Genomic DNA, 15,230 nt, shown 5'->3' on the forward strand with positions numbered 1-15,230 from the left:
CTGACATTGGTCCTGATTTCATGTTAGTGACTGACTGGTATAGAAAGAAATGAGCTTCAGGATGAGTTCGGCAGGCTCACCCTCTCTGGACACACATCGCTATCCCCATCCCACCCCCAATGCACAGGGCAGCAACACCGCGGCACCCGCCCCGTCTCTCCATTGAGTGTAGCAGGGTGACCAGGATCCGGCAGCCAGATGCTCCGAGAGGGTGGCCCAAGGCTATCGCCCCTCCATGAATGTTGACCTGAGGGGGGGAAAGATTTGTTACTCTGTGGTAATCGGTCAAAATCCTAAACTATGACCTTTTCTCTCTTAATGTTATACCAGTAAGCTACCCTTTTCCATTGCTTAGGAACTGGTTTATACCTTTGTGACCTCTTCCTGACCCTTCCCTTATTCCTTAGTTTTAAAAAATTGTTAAGACCCTGTTCCTATTTCAAGTAAATGAATGATGTCAAGGATTTTTGCCCTGGGAAGCAACAAGATAAGTGAACCCGTGAGTCCCACCCGTTACAACTGCGTGAACAGTGATCGGGACATACCATGTAACTACACACACACATGGGGTTTGCTGTTTCCAGTCTTAAAACTGCATTGTGCATGTCCCCTGCAAGCTGTCCTCTGGACTGCTTGCTCACGTTTACCTTCTCTGGGTTTAATCCAAGTTCCTTAGATACTGCCACAGACACGGCTGCAAAGGCCTCATTGATTTCAAATACATCCACATCCTCCAGTGACCAACCTGCTTTTGCAACCTACAGGAAAGATGAATGGGAAAGGTCTAAAACGGTGGGCCCATTCTTCACTGTGGGTAACGGTGGGACATACTGTGGTACTGAAGGGTCTTGAAAAGCTGTCGACTGGGTTCCTGAATCAGCCTAGTGATGCCACATTTTGCCTAGACACCAGTTCTAAGACATTCAGACTATCTCGAACGTTGAACCAGTAACACCTGTCATACATAGGCGAGGTGATACAGCAGAACCAGTTCCTCTAAAGCAAGGGTGTCAAACTTATTTTCACCAGGGGCCACATAGCCTCACAGTTGCCTTCAAAGGGTCAACTATAATTTTAGGACTATAAATGTAACTACTTAACAGTTAAGTGAGAGCTTGGTGCTGCTGCCAGGTAGAAACAAGGCAGAGGGCTGGATTTGGCACATGGGCCTTGTGTTTGCCACCTGTGCCCTAAAGCACATGATCCAAATGTATAGGGCAGGAGATGAAGGAGCTCATTTGAGGTAACTAGAAGATTTTCATAAAAGGGAAGGAGATGAAGGAGCTCATTTGAGGTAACTAGAAGATTTTCATAAAAGGGAAACAAAGCCAGTACAACCTGATAGGAATGAATGTGAAAGCAAGATCAAACTCAATCTTGGCATTTTGGTGCGGAAAGCACCTTGGAAGGTTTACAGAAGGCAGAGCTTGAATGTGGAATGGCAGGTTACTGCACTAGTACCCCAGACAGAAACAAACCAACATTGAGAATTAAACTCACAGCTTGCTTTACGGCTGGAATCGGCCCTGTTCCCATAATGGAAGGCTCCACACCGACTTGTGACCAGGAGACTATCTGTGCCAGAGGTGCAAGCCCACGTGTGTCGGCTTCCGACTTCTTCATGAGAACCACCGCTGCTGCGCCATCGTTGATTCCTGCAAAAGGCGACTGTCTCGGTGTCTAAAGCAGTGCTCGTGAGCTTCCATGTGTACCTGTGTTCACCTTCTCTGACACTCGAAGACACCAGCTAACACCTTGGCAAAGCCATCCTGCCATATTTCAGATGTTAGTGTGTAATTAGAAATGGCACCTTAGGCGATAGGACATAACTGACCACAGAACATTCCAAAGGGAGGAAATGGAAACAGTAAAGCAGTGTGGGGGGTGGGGGGGAGACCAACAAGAAATGGAAGAAACAGCCTCATCGCACAGGAGGCTGTGGATTTCCTGGGTCTGGGAAAGGACAAAGGTCGTCGATGAAGGGGGGCTCCCTAGTTTGCCTTTGCATCTGTACATCTATTTGGGAAAGCTGATCCATTCATTCAGTATATATAGGATAAGTCAATCAAATATGGAGAAAATGATTACGGTCTGAAAACATTTTTTCCCTAAAGCAGCTAAAACAAATTTTTAGAATAACGTGTACACATAGTTAATGAGATAAAAGAAAAAGAATTAACCTGGCAGAGCTACCAGAAGATGGCATGTCTCACCTGAAGCATTTGCTGCGGTCACAGTCCCTGTCCCATCTGTGAGAAAGCAAGGCTTTACTTTAGACACGGCTTCCGTGTTGCACCCGTGACGGGGAAACTCATCTGTTTTAACTTCAGTGAGACCTGAAAAAAAGAAAATAAATGAACCCTGGATTAAAACAGGGATGGCAGGCAGCACGCGGGGCAGGTGGGTGCCTTGGGCCCGCTACATGAAGATTCGTATTTGGGAGGAACGTTTATCATAAAATACTCTCATTCCAATAAGAAAGTGTACATGAATAAAAATTCTGTTGTGTTAGGACATTTGCCCTGACAGGTGTGGCTCGGTGGGGTGTCATTCTGCAAAGTGGTTCCCAGTCAGGATGCATGTCTGGGTTGTGCTTTTCATCCTTGCTCTGTGCACATGAGGCAACTGATCAGTGTTTCCTTTCTCCTTCCCTTCCCCTCTCTCTAAAAATAAGTAAATTTAAAATGTTTTATGAGCGCTGTCTCAGGAGACAGTTTGAGTTTCCCATATCCACAGCCCTTTCCGAGGAAGGTAGGTACAGGCAGTTCTTTGTGCAAAATGGCTATGGTCTCGGGCACGGGACTGGGCTGGTTATAGTCGACCGGACCCGGGAATGTGAAAGCCAAGCTTGTGAGGGTGGGACATAAGAGATGTCAGTTAACCACACTCGTAGAACTTGAGCCCCAGCTGGTGTGGCTCGGGTGGCTGAGTGTCATCCTGCAACCAGAAAGGTTGCTGGGTTGCTTTGATTCCTGGTCAGGGCACATGCCCAGGTTGCAGGTTCTGTCCCCGGCCCTGGTCAGGGTACCTATGGAAGGCACCCAATGATGTTTCTCCCTCACATCAACATTTTTCTTTCTCCTTCCCTTACCCCTCTCTAAAATAAAAGATTTTTTAAAAAAGGGACCCCAAAATATTTACCCAAGAAATATGAAATGCACACAGAAGCAGCAGAAAATAATGGATGTTAACTTGTGGAGGAGACCTGTCCTGGGAAAGGTCAGCGGCTGCCTCCTCACAGCCCCGAGCCCGAGCTCTAGGGAGGTCTGTGCTACCTCCTAGGCAGTGTGGACTCCTGGTGTCCAGAGTGGCTGAGCACTGTCCCACAGACGCCTCACCCCACACCCATATTCAGGTGCACCCAGATCTCTCCAGTTACAACCTGAAAGACAGAGCTAGCGTGCAATTTATGAACAGTCCCATCTATTATTCTTCTGGATATTACTCTTACTTGTAAATAGCCATGTTGATGTTTAAATCAGGATTTATATACCCACCTTTTCTAGAAGGTACACAAACTGGTACAATCTCTTTGTCAAAATGGCCAGCTTTCTGTGCACTCTCTGTCTTGTTCTGGGACAGAACTGCAAACTTGTCCTGATCTTCTCTATTCACTTGCCATTTTTTGGCTACATTTTCAGCTGTGGGAAAAATAAAGCAAAACCAAACATCTTCAGGAACTGGCTTTTGGTCGCTCCAGTGTTTCTGAAACAAGCACTGACCGCCCACCACCAGCAGGCTTCCAGGCAGGCTGGGAGTTCTGCACGCAACCCCGCCTCCCACTGGCGACGGGTGTGAAATGTCGGCGGGGACTTTATCAAGAAGTCATTTTCTTTCTCTGCTTCCTTCTGTCTTTTCCTTTTTATGTAATTTTAAACTTTCAGAAGTTTCCCTGATTTTTGCCCCAGCTGGTTCCTCATTCTCTTTCCGAACCATCTGAAAGTTAAAGATACCACGCTCCTTTATCCCTAAACTTTAACGTCGGTGTGTGTTCCCCCCAGACAAGGCCATTTGCTTATATAACTGCAGCTTTCAGAATCAGGAAGCAGAACGCTGATATGTTACCATTCTCTAATTCTGGGCCTATGTTCCAGTTCCGCCTGCTGTCCTGATGATGTCCTTTACGGCTAATTTATTTCCTCAGGACCCAACCAGGATCATGCGCTGCGTTTCACCATCAGTTTCTTTAGGATTTTGTTTTGGAAGAGTTCCTCAGACCGACTTTGTGTTTCTTAACCTTGTTATTTTGAAGAGCAAGGACCAATTCTGTTGTCAAATATCCCTGATTTGGGTTTGTTGTTTCCTCAAGATTAGACTAAGATTATGCAGAAAAGCAAGGCATCCCACCGAATAGGATTTCATAATGAGGAGGGAAGCACCTGTGGAGGCAACTACTATGACTTTAACCTTTTTACAGTAAGCATGTCTTCAGCGATGTGTGCCTTACCTGTAATGCCCATGTGGTACTTGTGAAAAGCATCCGTAAGGCCATCGCAGAGAATACTGTCAGTCAGCGGCGTTTCCCCCATCCTGACTCCCGTCCTCAGGTGAACCAGGTGAGGAGCCTAGAACAAGTACAATGAATTTAGGCTTGGTTAGAGCTAGTCCTCTCCTCAGGACGCCCTCTTAAGTATCCAGTAGTCCCTAAGTTCCACTCTCCTTGTGACTCTTCTCCCCAGCGCTGGCCCATCTTCCTCCTCACTCAGGGTCCAGGGCCCAAAAAGCCCTAGAATCAGCAGACCAGTCCTCCTTTCTGCTCTTGGAAGCCTGTTACTTTCCTACCTGCCCATTTCCATCTCCTGTTAAACCTATCCCTGCTGTGTCCTTTCTTTAAGAACCTCTTTCCAAAGAGAGAACCAGTTACCTGCCTATCAGGGGTGTCAAACTCATTTTCTCCAGGGGCCACATCAGCCTCACAGCTGCCCTCGAAGGGCCGAGTGCAATTTTGGGACTGTGTAAATACACCTGCTCCTTAACAGTTAAGTGACAGCTTGGCGCTGCCTGCCAGGTAGAAACAAGGTGGAGCGCTGGATTCGGCCTGTTGGCCTTGTGTTTGCCACCTGCAGCTTAAGTGATACTAACAGTCTGTTACTTACTTTGATGGGAGACATAATACCCGTGGTGAGAATAATCAGGTTGCCTAATTAACTGATGGGGAGGGATATGTAGGTAAGGTATCCCCTTAACTCTTACCAACTCAATGGCAGCCACAGAACACAGGATTTGGAGGCAGAAGACCTGTGCCTGAACCCTTGCTCTGGGCCTCAGTGAATGGCAATGACACCTTCTACCCTCCAAGGGCCGTTGTGGCGGCACACACACGAGCACCTCCGGAGGGGTCACCACACTTACTGCATGTGACACCTCCGGCTGCCCTCCCGGGCCTCCACAATGCCTGGGCCGAAGGGGCCTCTGGCTAGGGGGTCCCAGGGCCGACCTTTAAACCGCCTGTCTGAAGCAGGGGGTGTACTTTTCCTCTCTGTTGTGGCAGTTCGAGGGATGGAACTTGTGAAGCAAATCCTACCTCGCAAGCTTATTGGAGAAGGGCACTGCTCGGTGGTCCTCTTTTCTACATGTTATACCCCCCAAAGGTCAATGAAATTTGGTCCCTGGGGTCCTCTTTGTCATGTGCAGGAAGGCAAGTGGCAACATCTGTTTTTGACTTTTCCTCAAAATGAGAAAGAAGTTTAAGACCAAAAACATCTACTGACTACCATTATAGGTTTGATTCAGAAAATACTTTATGCTTCGTTAACATTTTATACAAACCATTCTGTTCTAATCACGCTGATTGACAGGCTTTATCTTTAACCCAAATTTCTCACCTAATCTGGAAAATAATTAACATTCAGGAAGGGATGGGGGCTGGATCCACTTTTTGTTTGTTTCCATTTGGTCCCTGCTCTGCTATGAGTTTGCCAGCGAGAGCTCTGTGACAGCCAACTCGCCGGCGGTCCCACCTTGCTCATGCTTTCCATGCCTCCGGCGACCACGATGCTGGAGTCTCCCGTCTGGATGGACTGGGCTGCGAGGCACACGGCTTTGAGGCCTGACCCGCAGATCATCTGACAGCTCCACGATGGAACAGAGTAGGGGATCCCTGCACTCACACTGGCTTGTCGAACAGGATTCTGCCCACAACCTGGGGGAAGGAACACAGAGGCCTCTCAGCAACCCGAAATAAAACGTCTGGGTGGAGGCACACGCTGAGTCAGGCTGGCGTCTGGGCCTCCCGAGACCGTCAAGGCAAGCGCTCCCAGGGCAAAGAGGCCCGGCGCACCCTCATCTGTTCCCATCCAGCCCTCGCGCGCATGTGATCTCGTGCTGCTCTACAGACATCCCTGGATGCCAGCCTTCCTCTCCATGAAGTTATTAATGCATTAAGAGCGAACTGTCTTCTGGACCTTTTCATAAGGCTTGAATGAGCCCACGCTCCCTCATCAATAAGAGCCAAACAGGGGCACTGATTACATCTCTAACTAGGCTGTGTGCCCTGCGGCCATGGCTCCAATGCCTCAGCCGTGGGAAGGCAAGAGGGTTCCTGAAACCAGAAAACCTCTCATGAGAAGCACCTCTTTCCTGAACACTCACCACACCTTGGTTAACTGGTTACGCAACCAGCGGCGCAGAACAAAAACCGTGGGGGAGTGCTGACAGGGTTGGAAGAAACATCACACACTGGATTTAATCAGGGTACCAGGGCAGAGGACACCACTGGAAGTATCAGCTGTTCCCAGTCACCACTGTCTGCACCGGAGGGTCAGGCAGTGTCTGTGCAGTAGTCACTCTACTGCAAACTACCCACACGCCCTGCCTAGCAGCTTGCCTTGGTGAGGCTGCTGGAAAAAAAACGAGGAAACGGGTCATTGACAAAAACGTAGAGGTTCTATTCATCACAATGTTATTAATCTGGGGTTAGGCTGGACATTGTGAGTAGATGCAGGAAAAACATTAAAAAGAATATTAAAATATTCTGAGTTAAACTCACAGGACACCAGTTAATGAAGAAGGCAATATTATTTCAGGTTCCTGCTTTTTTAAAATTGATTTTCAAGAGAGAGGAAGGTAGAAAGAAACATCAGTTGTGATTCCACTCAATGTCGCATTCATTGGTTTAGAGACAAAGGGAGGGGGGAGAAAGAAATGTTGATTTATTGTTCCATCCATTCATTGCTCCTTGTATGTGCCCTAAGGACTGAACCTACAAACCCTGGCACACCAGGACACTCCAACTAAGCTACCTGGCCAGGGAAGGTTCCTGCTTTTTAAGTTACCATGAATTACATATGCATTTAAGTAAATAAATCCTTTATAAAAATTTTAGCTCTGGCTGGTGTGGCTCAGTGAATTGAGTTCCAACCTGTGAACCAAAGGGTCACTTGTTGGATTCCCAGTCACGGCACATGACTGGGTTACAGGCCAGGTCTCCAGTAGGGGACTCGTGAGAGGCAACCACACATTGATGTTTCTCTTCCTCTCTTTCTCCCTCCCTTTCCCTCTGTCTAAAAATAAATAAAATCTTTAAAAATTTTTATGTATTTATTCATAATCCTCGTCTTCAGGTATTTAAGAGTTAAGAAATGAATGTTGAGCATAATTAATTAGTAGTTTAACATTTAGCAGAATTTGAGCTCCATGAGAACGAGAACTTCTACCTTTTATGAACATTGCTTAACTCTAGCTGTTAGGCACACAGCCAGCAGTTTTGTTATATGATTGTGGGAGTATTTGTTATATGACTGCAGACGAGATCTGTGCTCAAGGGCAGGTGTGGACTGAGGGGCTGGCTCCACCTCAGACCTTGCCTAAGTGACTGAACCTCTCCGAGTTTCATCCACTCACTGACTCCCTGTTCAGTGAGGTAATAATGAGAGCACTGAGCCTGGTGCTGGAAAGGCCCAGCACTAAGCAGAGCCCGCCCCAGACATAGCTCCACGTTCTTAGAACACGTGCAGATGCCAGAGGCGAGATGTGGAAAGGAGAGCAGAGAAGCCAGCAGGTGACTACCCCATGGCAAGTAAGTGTGAGTAGAGAAGGAAGGGGAAAGCAACTAAAGGGGCACTCTGTATTTAAAGCCCTGAAGAGTCATGAGAAAGCAGCATGCTTCAGTGTTAAGATCCATACAGAGAAGTGGGGGAAGGAGAACTGGGAAGAGAAACTACAGAACTGCAATGTAAATACACGGAAAAACAGGCCAGGTCTCAGAGAGGGTAAGGACAAAAGCTGATTGTTAGTGAGCATTATCAATTATCACCATGAACAATTAGAACTGATGTTACTGAGTGATGAAACCACGTCTAATTAATTAGGAATGGGCAGGGACTGCTGGTCTGTTACACCCAGCGGGAATCAGGAGACAGGAGCACTTGGGTGACTTACCTGTGCCCATCCCAGCAGTGATTCAGCCAGTCTGTGAGTAGCGTGAAGCCAACCTGCCTTACCAGCTCCTAAGTGAGACCTGTGAGGGCAAGGACCTTACCTGCATTGTTGGAGCCCTCCCCCCAGCACCTAGCACAGCAGTGTGGGGTACGAAAGAGGAATTCAATACATTTTTATTGAATGTGTGCCACTTTAGGGGAATATGGGGGGAAAGGCCATGCATCCTGTCCCATGTGCCACGCTGGCTCTGCTTCTAAAGAATGATAAGGCAGTGGAAGATTGGTGGTCTAGGGTCATTCAGGAAAAGCATATTAAAGATGCTGAGTGGACAGAGCTATTCACGGGTTTTGGCAGAGGGACAACAAGAATAATTCTAACAGAAGGAACTCTGTGAGTCACGTATATGGAGGCAAGAACAAAAGTTTGGGTGGGAGACGGGGGTCGCTGATGGGCTGCTTCTAATAAACACAACCCTCTGCCGGGATCACACCTGCTGCCAAAACGTGTCCAAATATGACCTCTGACACCTCTTCAGGAGCCACGGCAGCCCTCTTCAGGACTTCTTTGATGACAGTTGAGCCCAGCTCATGTACAGGAACGGTGGACAGGGCACCATTGAAGGAGCCTAGGACAGAAGGGAAAGCGAAGGCGATGAACAGGCCGCCCACGGCGGGGGGGCGGTAGACCTGGGCTCTCCCCCTGCGCAGGCGCCCTTGGCAGCTCATTGGGGTACAAAGCCGAGCGCGTGTGACTCGCAGCATCCGAGACCTGGGCAGGGGGCTCCCAGAGCTCGCGGAGAGCCATGGACCCGCAGGAAGCTGGCCGGTTCATCCCCAGGTCCCAGCGCAGGGGCCACGCTGCCCTAACAGAAGAGGTCAGCCCTCCCGCGCGTCCAAGGGCTTTGAACGCTACAGCACTAAGGAGGAGAAGGCAAGTCACAGTAACCCTGGGACCACCAGCAAGACCTCTCTGCCGGGTGCCCCAACTCAGACCACCCAGCAGCCCCTCTCCTGAGGCCACAGGGCTGAGATAGCCAATCAGGAGGTCGCGAGAGAGCGCCTCTTTCCGTCAGCCAATGGCAGAGTCGGACGGCGCAGTGGCTCTACCCGGAGAGCCAATCAGAGCACGTGAAAAAGAACTATCCTCACCCGGGCGAGTGGGAGCGGGCCTCATGGGCCGGCCCGGGGAGGCGTGAGACTCCTAGTTCTGAGGGTCCCAGGCGTCCCAGGGATCCCTGCGCAGGCCCCGCCAGCCACTCACCTATGGCGGTCCGCGCCGCCGAGACGATAACCACGGGGTCCGAGTCCGCACTCATCCTGCCACACGACCACTTCACGCTGCTGAGAACACTGTGCGGCAGCTAGCGAAGAAAAAGCCTTCCCTTGGGGCGGATTGACCACACTGAGGGGAGGAGCCCACGCCGCCCCCGCCCACCGCCTGCGCAGGCGCGAGGGCGGGCCGGCGGGGCGGGGCCGGGCCTGGGCCCGGAGGCGGGACCTCTGAGTAAGAAACTCACCGCCCACTACCGCTTGAGACTAGTGTTGCATTTTCTGTAGACGCTTTTGTTTCGGGAGGAGTGTTGGTTTTAGTGTTTTGCGAGTCAGTTAAAGCGTTACACCCACCACTGGAAACCCAGTGAGGAGAATATCAGTGCGAATCCTGCAGGCCCGAGGACCGCGCCGCTGTATGCTTTTGTTGGCCTGGCTTCGGAAGCGGCACCCCCGCGCCCCACACCCCCACCACCGTTTCGCCACGGCGCCCATTAGGGGTTCACTTTGTTCTCGCTGCAGTTCCGTGGGCGGACTCCGCGCCGTGTCGGGTCAGCTCAGCTCCACGTGCCTCAGTGCCGCACAAGTCAAAAGGATTGCCTCTGACTGCAGTGCGGACAATCCGAAGGGGAGGGCCTCTAATCCGTAAAACCTTTTTCGGCTTTCTGCCCCTCACTGGGCAAAATTCAAAGTCTGTCAGAGCTCCGTAGGAACCCGAACTTCTGGCCCCAGTCCTTTTACAGCCCCTGCTCTGGCTGTGTTCCCCCGGACACACCTCGCAGGCTAGCCTCCCCGACAGAGGTCTGGCTTTGTCATGCTCTCTCTAGCACCTGGGACAGTGTCGGACACGCGGGAAGGACTTAATGCTTACTAAATGTTAATGAATTTTCAGAATTATCATCTAAAAGCCTTAACAATCCCCAGAGCTGCGTGAAGCCCTCTCTCCGTAAGACAGAGATTAGAGTCAGCCAGTGTCGTGGAGATTTCCAAGTTCTAAACCGGACAAGCTCAGCAGAGGCCCGCCTGGCGGCCCCACACACTCAGACGAGAAGGAGCCCCGTGGATGATCTGAACAGAGAAGCTCCTCACTAAAAGTCAACCACGGCGCCTCGTCGCGTCCCAGGCCTGCAGCTGCCTGGACAAAGGTCCATTTTTGCCTGAAGTCAGCCTGTCTGTTGTCTGTGCATCTGAGAACATACCTCTCTGGAATGTGGGAACGGTCCCCTTCCCAGACAGACCCCTCCAGGTGCCCCCACTGTCCCAGAGCACAAGCCCACAGAGCCCCTCGTTGTCCCCGTGCGCCCCGCCTACACCTCTGTGCCGTCCCCAACCCCCCACCCCCACCCCGGTGTGGCATGTGCTCTCCCCAGGTGTGCGTCTCTCCATTTGAGTCTTTCTGGTCTCCAAGACCACCCGGCTTCGCTTCCTCCTGCCCCCTAATCTACCACCGGTGAGTTTCATGTACCCCCTTTCATCTCCTTCTTAGATTGTAGTGTATAAAACGAGCTGCAAAACTGCCATTTTCTGGAGCACTTTTATAGTCGAGAGTTTTGCTTCCCTGCAATTGTCAGTTTGGCTCAAATACACTAATAAATAATTCTGTATGGGTCAGTCTGGACGTCTCTCACCTCGGCACAAGTATTTGAGCATGATGAACATCTAACCACCATCAGCTGTCAGGGTTGGCAAGGTGTGTTTGAGTAAAGGGTAAACACTTGGGTGGGCTAAGCAGGGATGGCTGGAATTTCATAGTTATTAGAGATGATACATTTCACCCCTTTCCATGAATCTAGTTCTGGTGACTGATTTCCAACATCCATTTTACTCAATCAAATTAGCCTCAGCCTTGGCCAATGTACACACATGTGACTCAGTCTTTGCAACCAAACTATGAAACAGCTTTTCCTTAATGTTTGAGCCAGAAGTAAGCTGCTCTGACAAGCCAACAGAAAGCATCCTGACTCATCCAGGCTGACTTCTTGGTAGGAAGTTGAGATTTTTATGTTTGGTAAACCAGGGAGAAACAACCTAATGTACTAGCAAAGCAAGGGCTTCTAGACGGGCAGCGCAGCTTGTTGAGAACACGGGAGCAGGAGACTTTGTCACGAGCTTGTAGAAAGAAAATCTGTTGGAAAGACCGGGAAACCCTCCCGAAAAACTCAAGTAGACTGAAATGTCATTAGGTCTGGGAACCTACATCAAGACTTGACAGAGAGCTATGTGGGTGGGTCAGACAAAGCAGAGAAGATAACTACAGTGTGAGCCCCAGAGCGGGGTGGTGGAGAGGGAGAAGCTGGAGGGCCTGGCACAGTGATGAATCTGCAGTCCTCCTCAAGAACTCAGCAGTGATTCTCAGAATCCTCCGCCTAGACTTTTCCCTGTCTGGAAACAGGAGAGTCCACAGAATTTAAGGAGCCGGCCCCTTAGCTTCATGCTTTATTCTGTCCCAGGACCCTCTTACATCTCTGGCCACTCCTGTCTCCTTTGTGGGCTTACTTCGACTGCTCCTGAGTATATTCTCCTAGAGTCTTATTTTGCATAGGAACCCTGGGTAATACAGTCATTCCCATGGCTTCAGTTACCACCATTTGGGGACAGCTCTGACCTCTCTAACCTAGTTGTCACCTGAGCAAAAAGGCCCCCTGCATTAAAACATCCCGTAAGCACATCAAATTGAACACATCTAAACCTAACTCATCTCCACCTCTTTCGGCCGCTGTTGCTTCCCTGTTCAAAATGTCAGCAAGCACTCTAACTATCTTCTGCTAACCAACCTACCACATAGCACTCCACTCCGGGGTCCTCCTGGAGGAAATGATGCCTATCTCCTGCCAGGTGCTCCTTGGCATTCTGTTTCTGCTTACCCTGTATTATAATTCCTACTTCCATCTGTCTCCTCTACTAGGCTCCATAAGCTTTGCAGGACGATCTCATTATATGGCTTCATGCACAGCTCCTAGTACCTTATGGTCATTAAATATGAATACTAATATATTCTTTATGCCCAGTGCCTGACACAGCTGACTATGAATATATTCTGGGTGCAAAGAAAGTATTCACCTGTGCCCTGCCTGGAGGCTCCATCCGGATTCAGCAGAAGAGCAAACATTGAGGAGATAATTGCTTGTTTCATGGCCAAACAGCACCTGTCCTCCAAGTCATCATCACAGGCCCTCATCAGTTACCTACTCAAAGCTCTGCATGGGCCAGGTGGGGACTAAGAATAATGAACAGATGAAGGAAGAAATCATTCTGTAAATTACACCCGGCTCTAGGATCACAGACCACCTCAGCTGGGAGGAGTGCGAATGAGGGACCACTGTGAGAGCCGTGCTCCAAAGCCAGCTTCTCCTGAGGGGGCCTTGCAGGGGTCTAGGCCAGATTTTAGCAGAAGGCAGAATTCACCCACCTGCCACGCAACAAGCTCTCTTGTTGGTCTGAAGGGCTGGGGTAGGAAGTGTGCTCCTTCCAGCAGGGGTAGCTCAGTGCTCCCTTGATGGGTCCCGATCAAAGGCAAAATGGCCTTACCCAGGGTTGTAAGAAGTGTTCATTATAACCCTGGGAATAAATGAACTCTCAAGAAAGTGTCACCAGAGAAGAGCAGTAGGGATAACTGGGTACAGGACAAACCACTATTAATGAAAAATAACACGTGAGAGAAAAAAGGGTGAGAGAAGAATGGCTTCGAATTATGTTTGCAAGTATCCCAAAAACTAGATTGGTCAGTTGCATCGAATAGAGCCGAGAGAGGCCAGGAGAACACATACCTAGCGAGCCCTGTTACAAGCACTTTAGCAGTTAATTGTACCCATTAAACCTTATATGAAGAGATGGCAACTGGTACACCAAGGCCAGACTTTAGCCAAATGTTCTCATTCCTCGTCCACCACAAGCATTTCCTACAAGGACCAAGTAAACCACTTGAGACCAAACCCTCTTACCTTAGCCAGCATCTTGAACTATATACTTCAGACCTTTACAAGTTGCATTTATTTCCATCACTGCATTACCATTTCACGTGATTGTTTCCAACTAGTATGTCTGGGCACAGCAACCATTCAGACTGCTGTGAGATGTCATCCTCAGAAGCTCAGGTGACATTTCACCACCTGATTCGGGGATGTATTATGACGCAGTGGACAAGTATGGCTTCTTGTTGACAGACTGCCAGCTTCAAGGTGTTGTCCAGGGAGCTTCTATGAGAGCACCCTCCAGTGCGGCTCCAACACTTACCAGCCCTTTGGCAACCTTTTCAAGCCCATTTCCTGTTGTGTACATGGGGATTCCTTCCCCGTGCCTGTCTCATGGAGTGATAATGAAGATTACAATGCACATGAAATACCTGTCAGTTTCTGGCATGTACATACTCAGTGGATGTCAAAAAACATTTTTTTTACCACCTTCAACTCTCTGGAAACATGTGTAAGTAGAAACATTCTTACTCTTGGACTTGAGCTGCCCTTAAAAATTAACTGTCTTTGGCAGCACTCATCAAGCTTTTGCCAAATTCTGGGTTTGTTTCTAAGAGACATCTAAAAAGTGCTTTTATGCCCACTGGTCCTGCCTGAGAAGTAACAGGCTTTTAACAGAGGAAGTCAACACAGGCAGCTACCTTTTCTCTTTGACATCAAAGGTGTCACAATCCATTTCCTTAAAGCTCCTTTTCCCTCTTTCAGCGAGACTGACCAGTCATTTGTATCTGGGGTAGTTCCACCAAGGGAGATGGTCTGTCATCAGTGCTGGGACTTCACTCTGAGATAGCAGTGGCAGCTAACCTTCACGGAGCAGTCGGTGTGCTTGGCACTGTGGGAAGCGCTTTTCCACTCACTGCCCTTACTGCAGTCACACCAGCAACAAAGCCTCCAGTTCACGAAGCAGAGTGTGGGGCCCCTGCACCATCTGAAGTTCTCTCCGCCCAAGTTACCCACCTGGTAATGCAGACTCAACAGAAGCGTGGACAGTGGCGGTGACACGTGATAGGTCTACACAAAATTGAGTCATAAAATGATATTAACAATTGAACAATTAATTTCCTATTGCACACCAATGATTGCATAGTACCAAAAGAAAATTTCATTTTTTGTTTAAATTGGGCAAGTTAAAAATAACATACACAACAGAAAACAAAACCAAAGAGTACAACACTTGATAAACCAAGGGAATATTAGTATTTTAATACACACCAAAATGTTAATCACATTTCTTCAGCATTGTATATGCTGCTTTACTTACCTGAACACTGCACCAGAGGTTAAGAGAGGAAGTGCAACACTTTAAATACACCATGTGAGACCAGACAGACTCGTGTGCCAGTTAAACAAGCAAAGGTACAGCGGTCTTCAGATTAAGTTGTACCTCAGTTTCAAGTATCGTAACTCCGCTTCTCAGGTTCCTCGATATTAAAAGTATATCTAAAACAATATTGTGCTTGCAGAAAGTCACATTTCATCTCCCTCACTTACATGAAAAACTATAGATTCTGTAACCTTCAATAACATAAGCCTTGATATTAATGTTTGTAACATGGCAAACTTTGAATCTTACGTCTTAAAAACATTTCCTCCTTCATTCTAACACTCTGTA

At 48.8% G+C, this 15,230-nt stretch overlaps 1 protein-coding gene across 1 annotated transcript; it reads right to left on the reverse strand.

Moving 5' to 3' along the window:
* Positions 1-56: 56 nt before the first annotated feature.
* On the reverse strand, positions 57-9,792 carry ACAT2 (acetyl-CoA acetyltransferase 2). The gene is made up of 9 exons (XM_037126086.2): positions 9,640-9,792; positions 8,870-9,004; positions 5,961-6,142; positions 4,448-4,565; positions 3,498-3,641; positions 2,214-2,336; positions 1,501-1,655; positions 648-758; positions 57-247 (listed from the first exon to the last, which is right to left on the reverse strand). Exons 1-9 carry the CDS (start codon positions 9,692-9,694, stop codon positions 77-79), a joined length of 1,194 nt encoding a protein of 397 aa, XP_036981981.1. The 5' UTR covers positions 9,695-9,792; the 3' UTR covers positions 57-76.
* Positions 9,793-15,230: the final 5,438 nt, after the last annotated feature.

The sequence above is a fragment of the Artibeus jamaicensis genome, unplaced genomic scaffold (assembly GCF_021234435.1).
Source record: "Artibeus jamaicensis isolate MK-2021 breed Jamaican fruit bat unplaced genomic scaffold, CSHL_Jam_final contig_497, whole genome shotgun sequence".
Taxonomy (NCBI): Eukaryota; Metazoa; Chordata; class Mammalia; order Chiroptera; family Phyllostomidae; genus Artibeus; species Artibeus jamaicensis.

Excerpts from the sequence above, each read along its gene's own strand:
- ACAT2 (XM_037126086.2), bottom strand. The coding sequence starts at position 9,694 with ATGAGTGCGGACTCGGACCCCGTGGTTATCGTCTCGGCGGCGCGGACC. Across the intron at positions 9,005-9,639 it reads GGCGGCGCGGACCGCCATAG|GCTCCTTCAATGGTGCCCTG; the intron begins GTGAGTGGCTGG and ends CTTCTGTCCTAG. Across the intron at positions 248-647 it reads TTGGATTAAACCCAGAGAAG|GTCAACATTCATGGAGGGGC; the intron begins GTAAACGTGAGC and ends TCCCCCCCTCAG.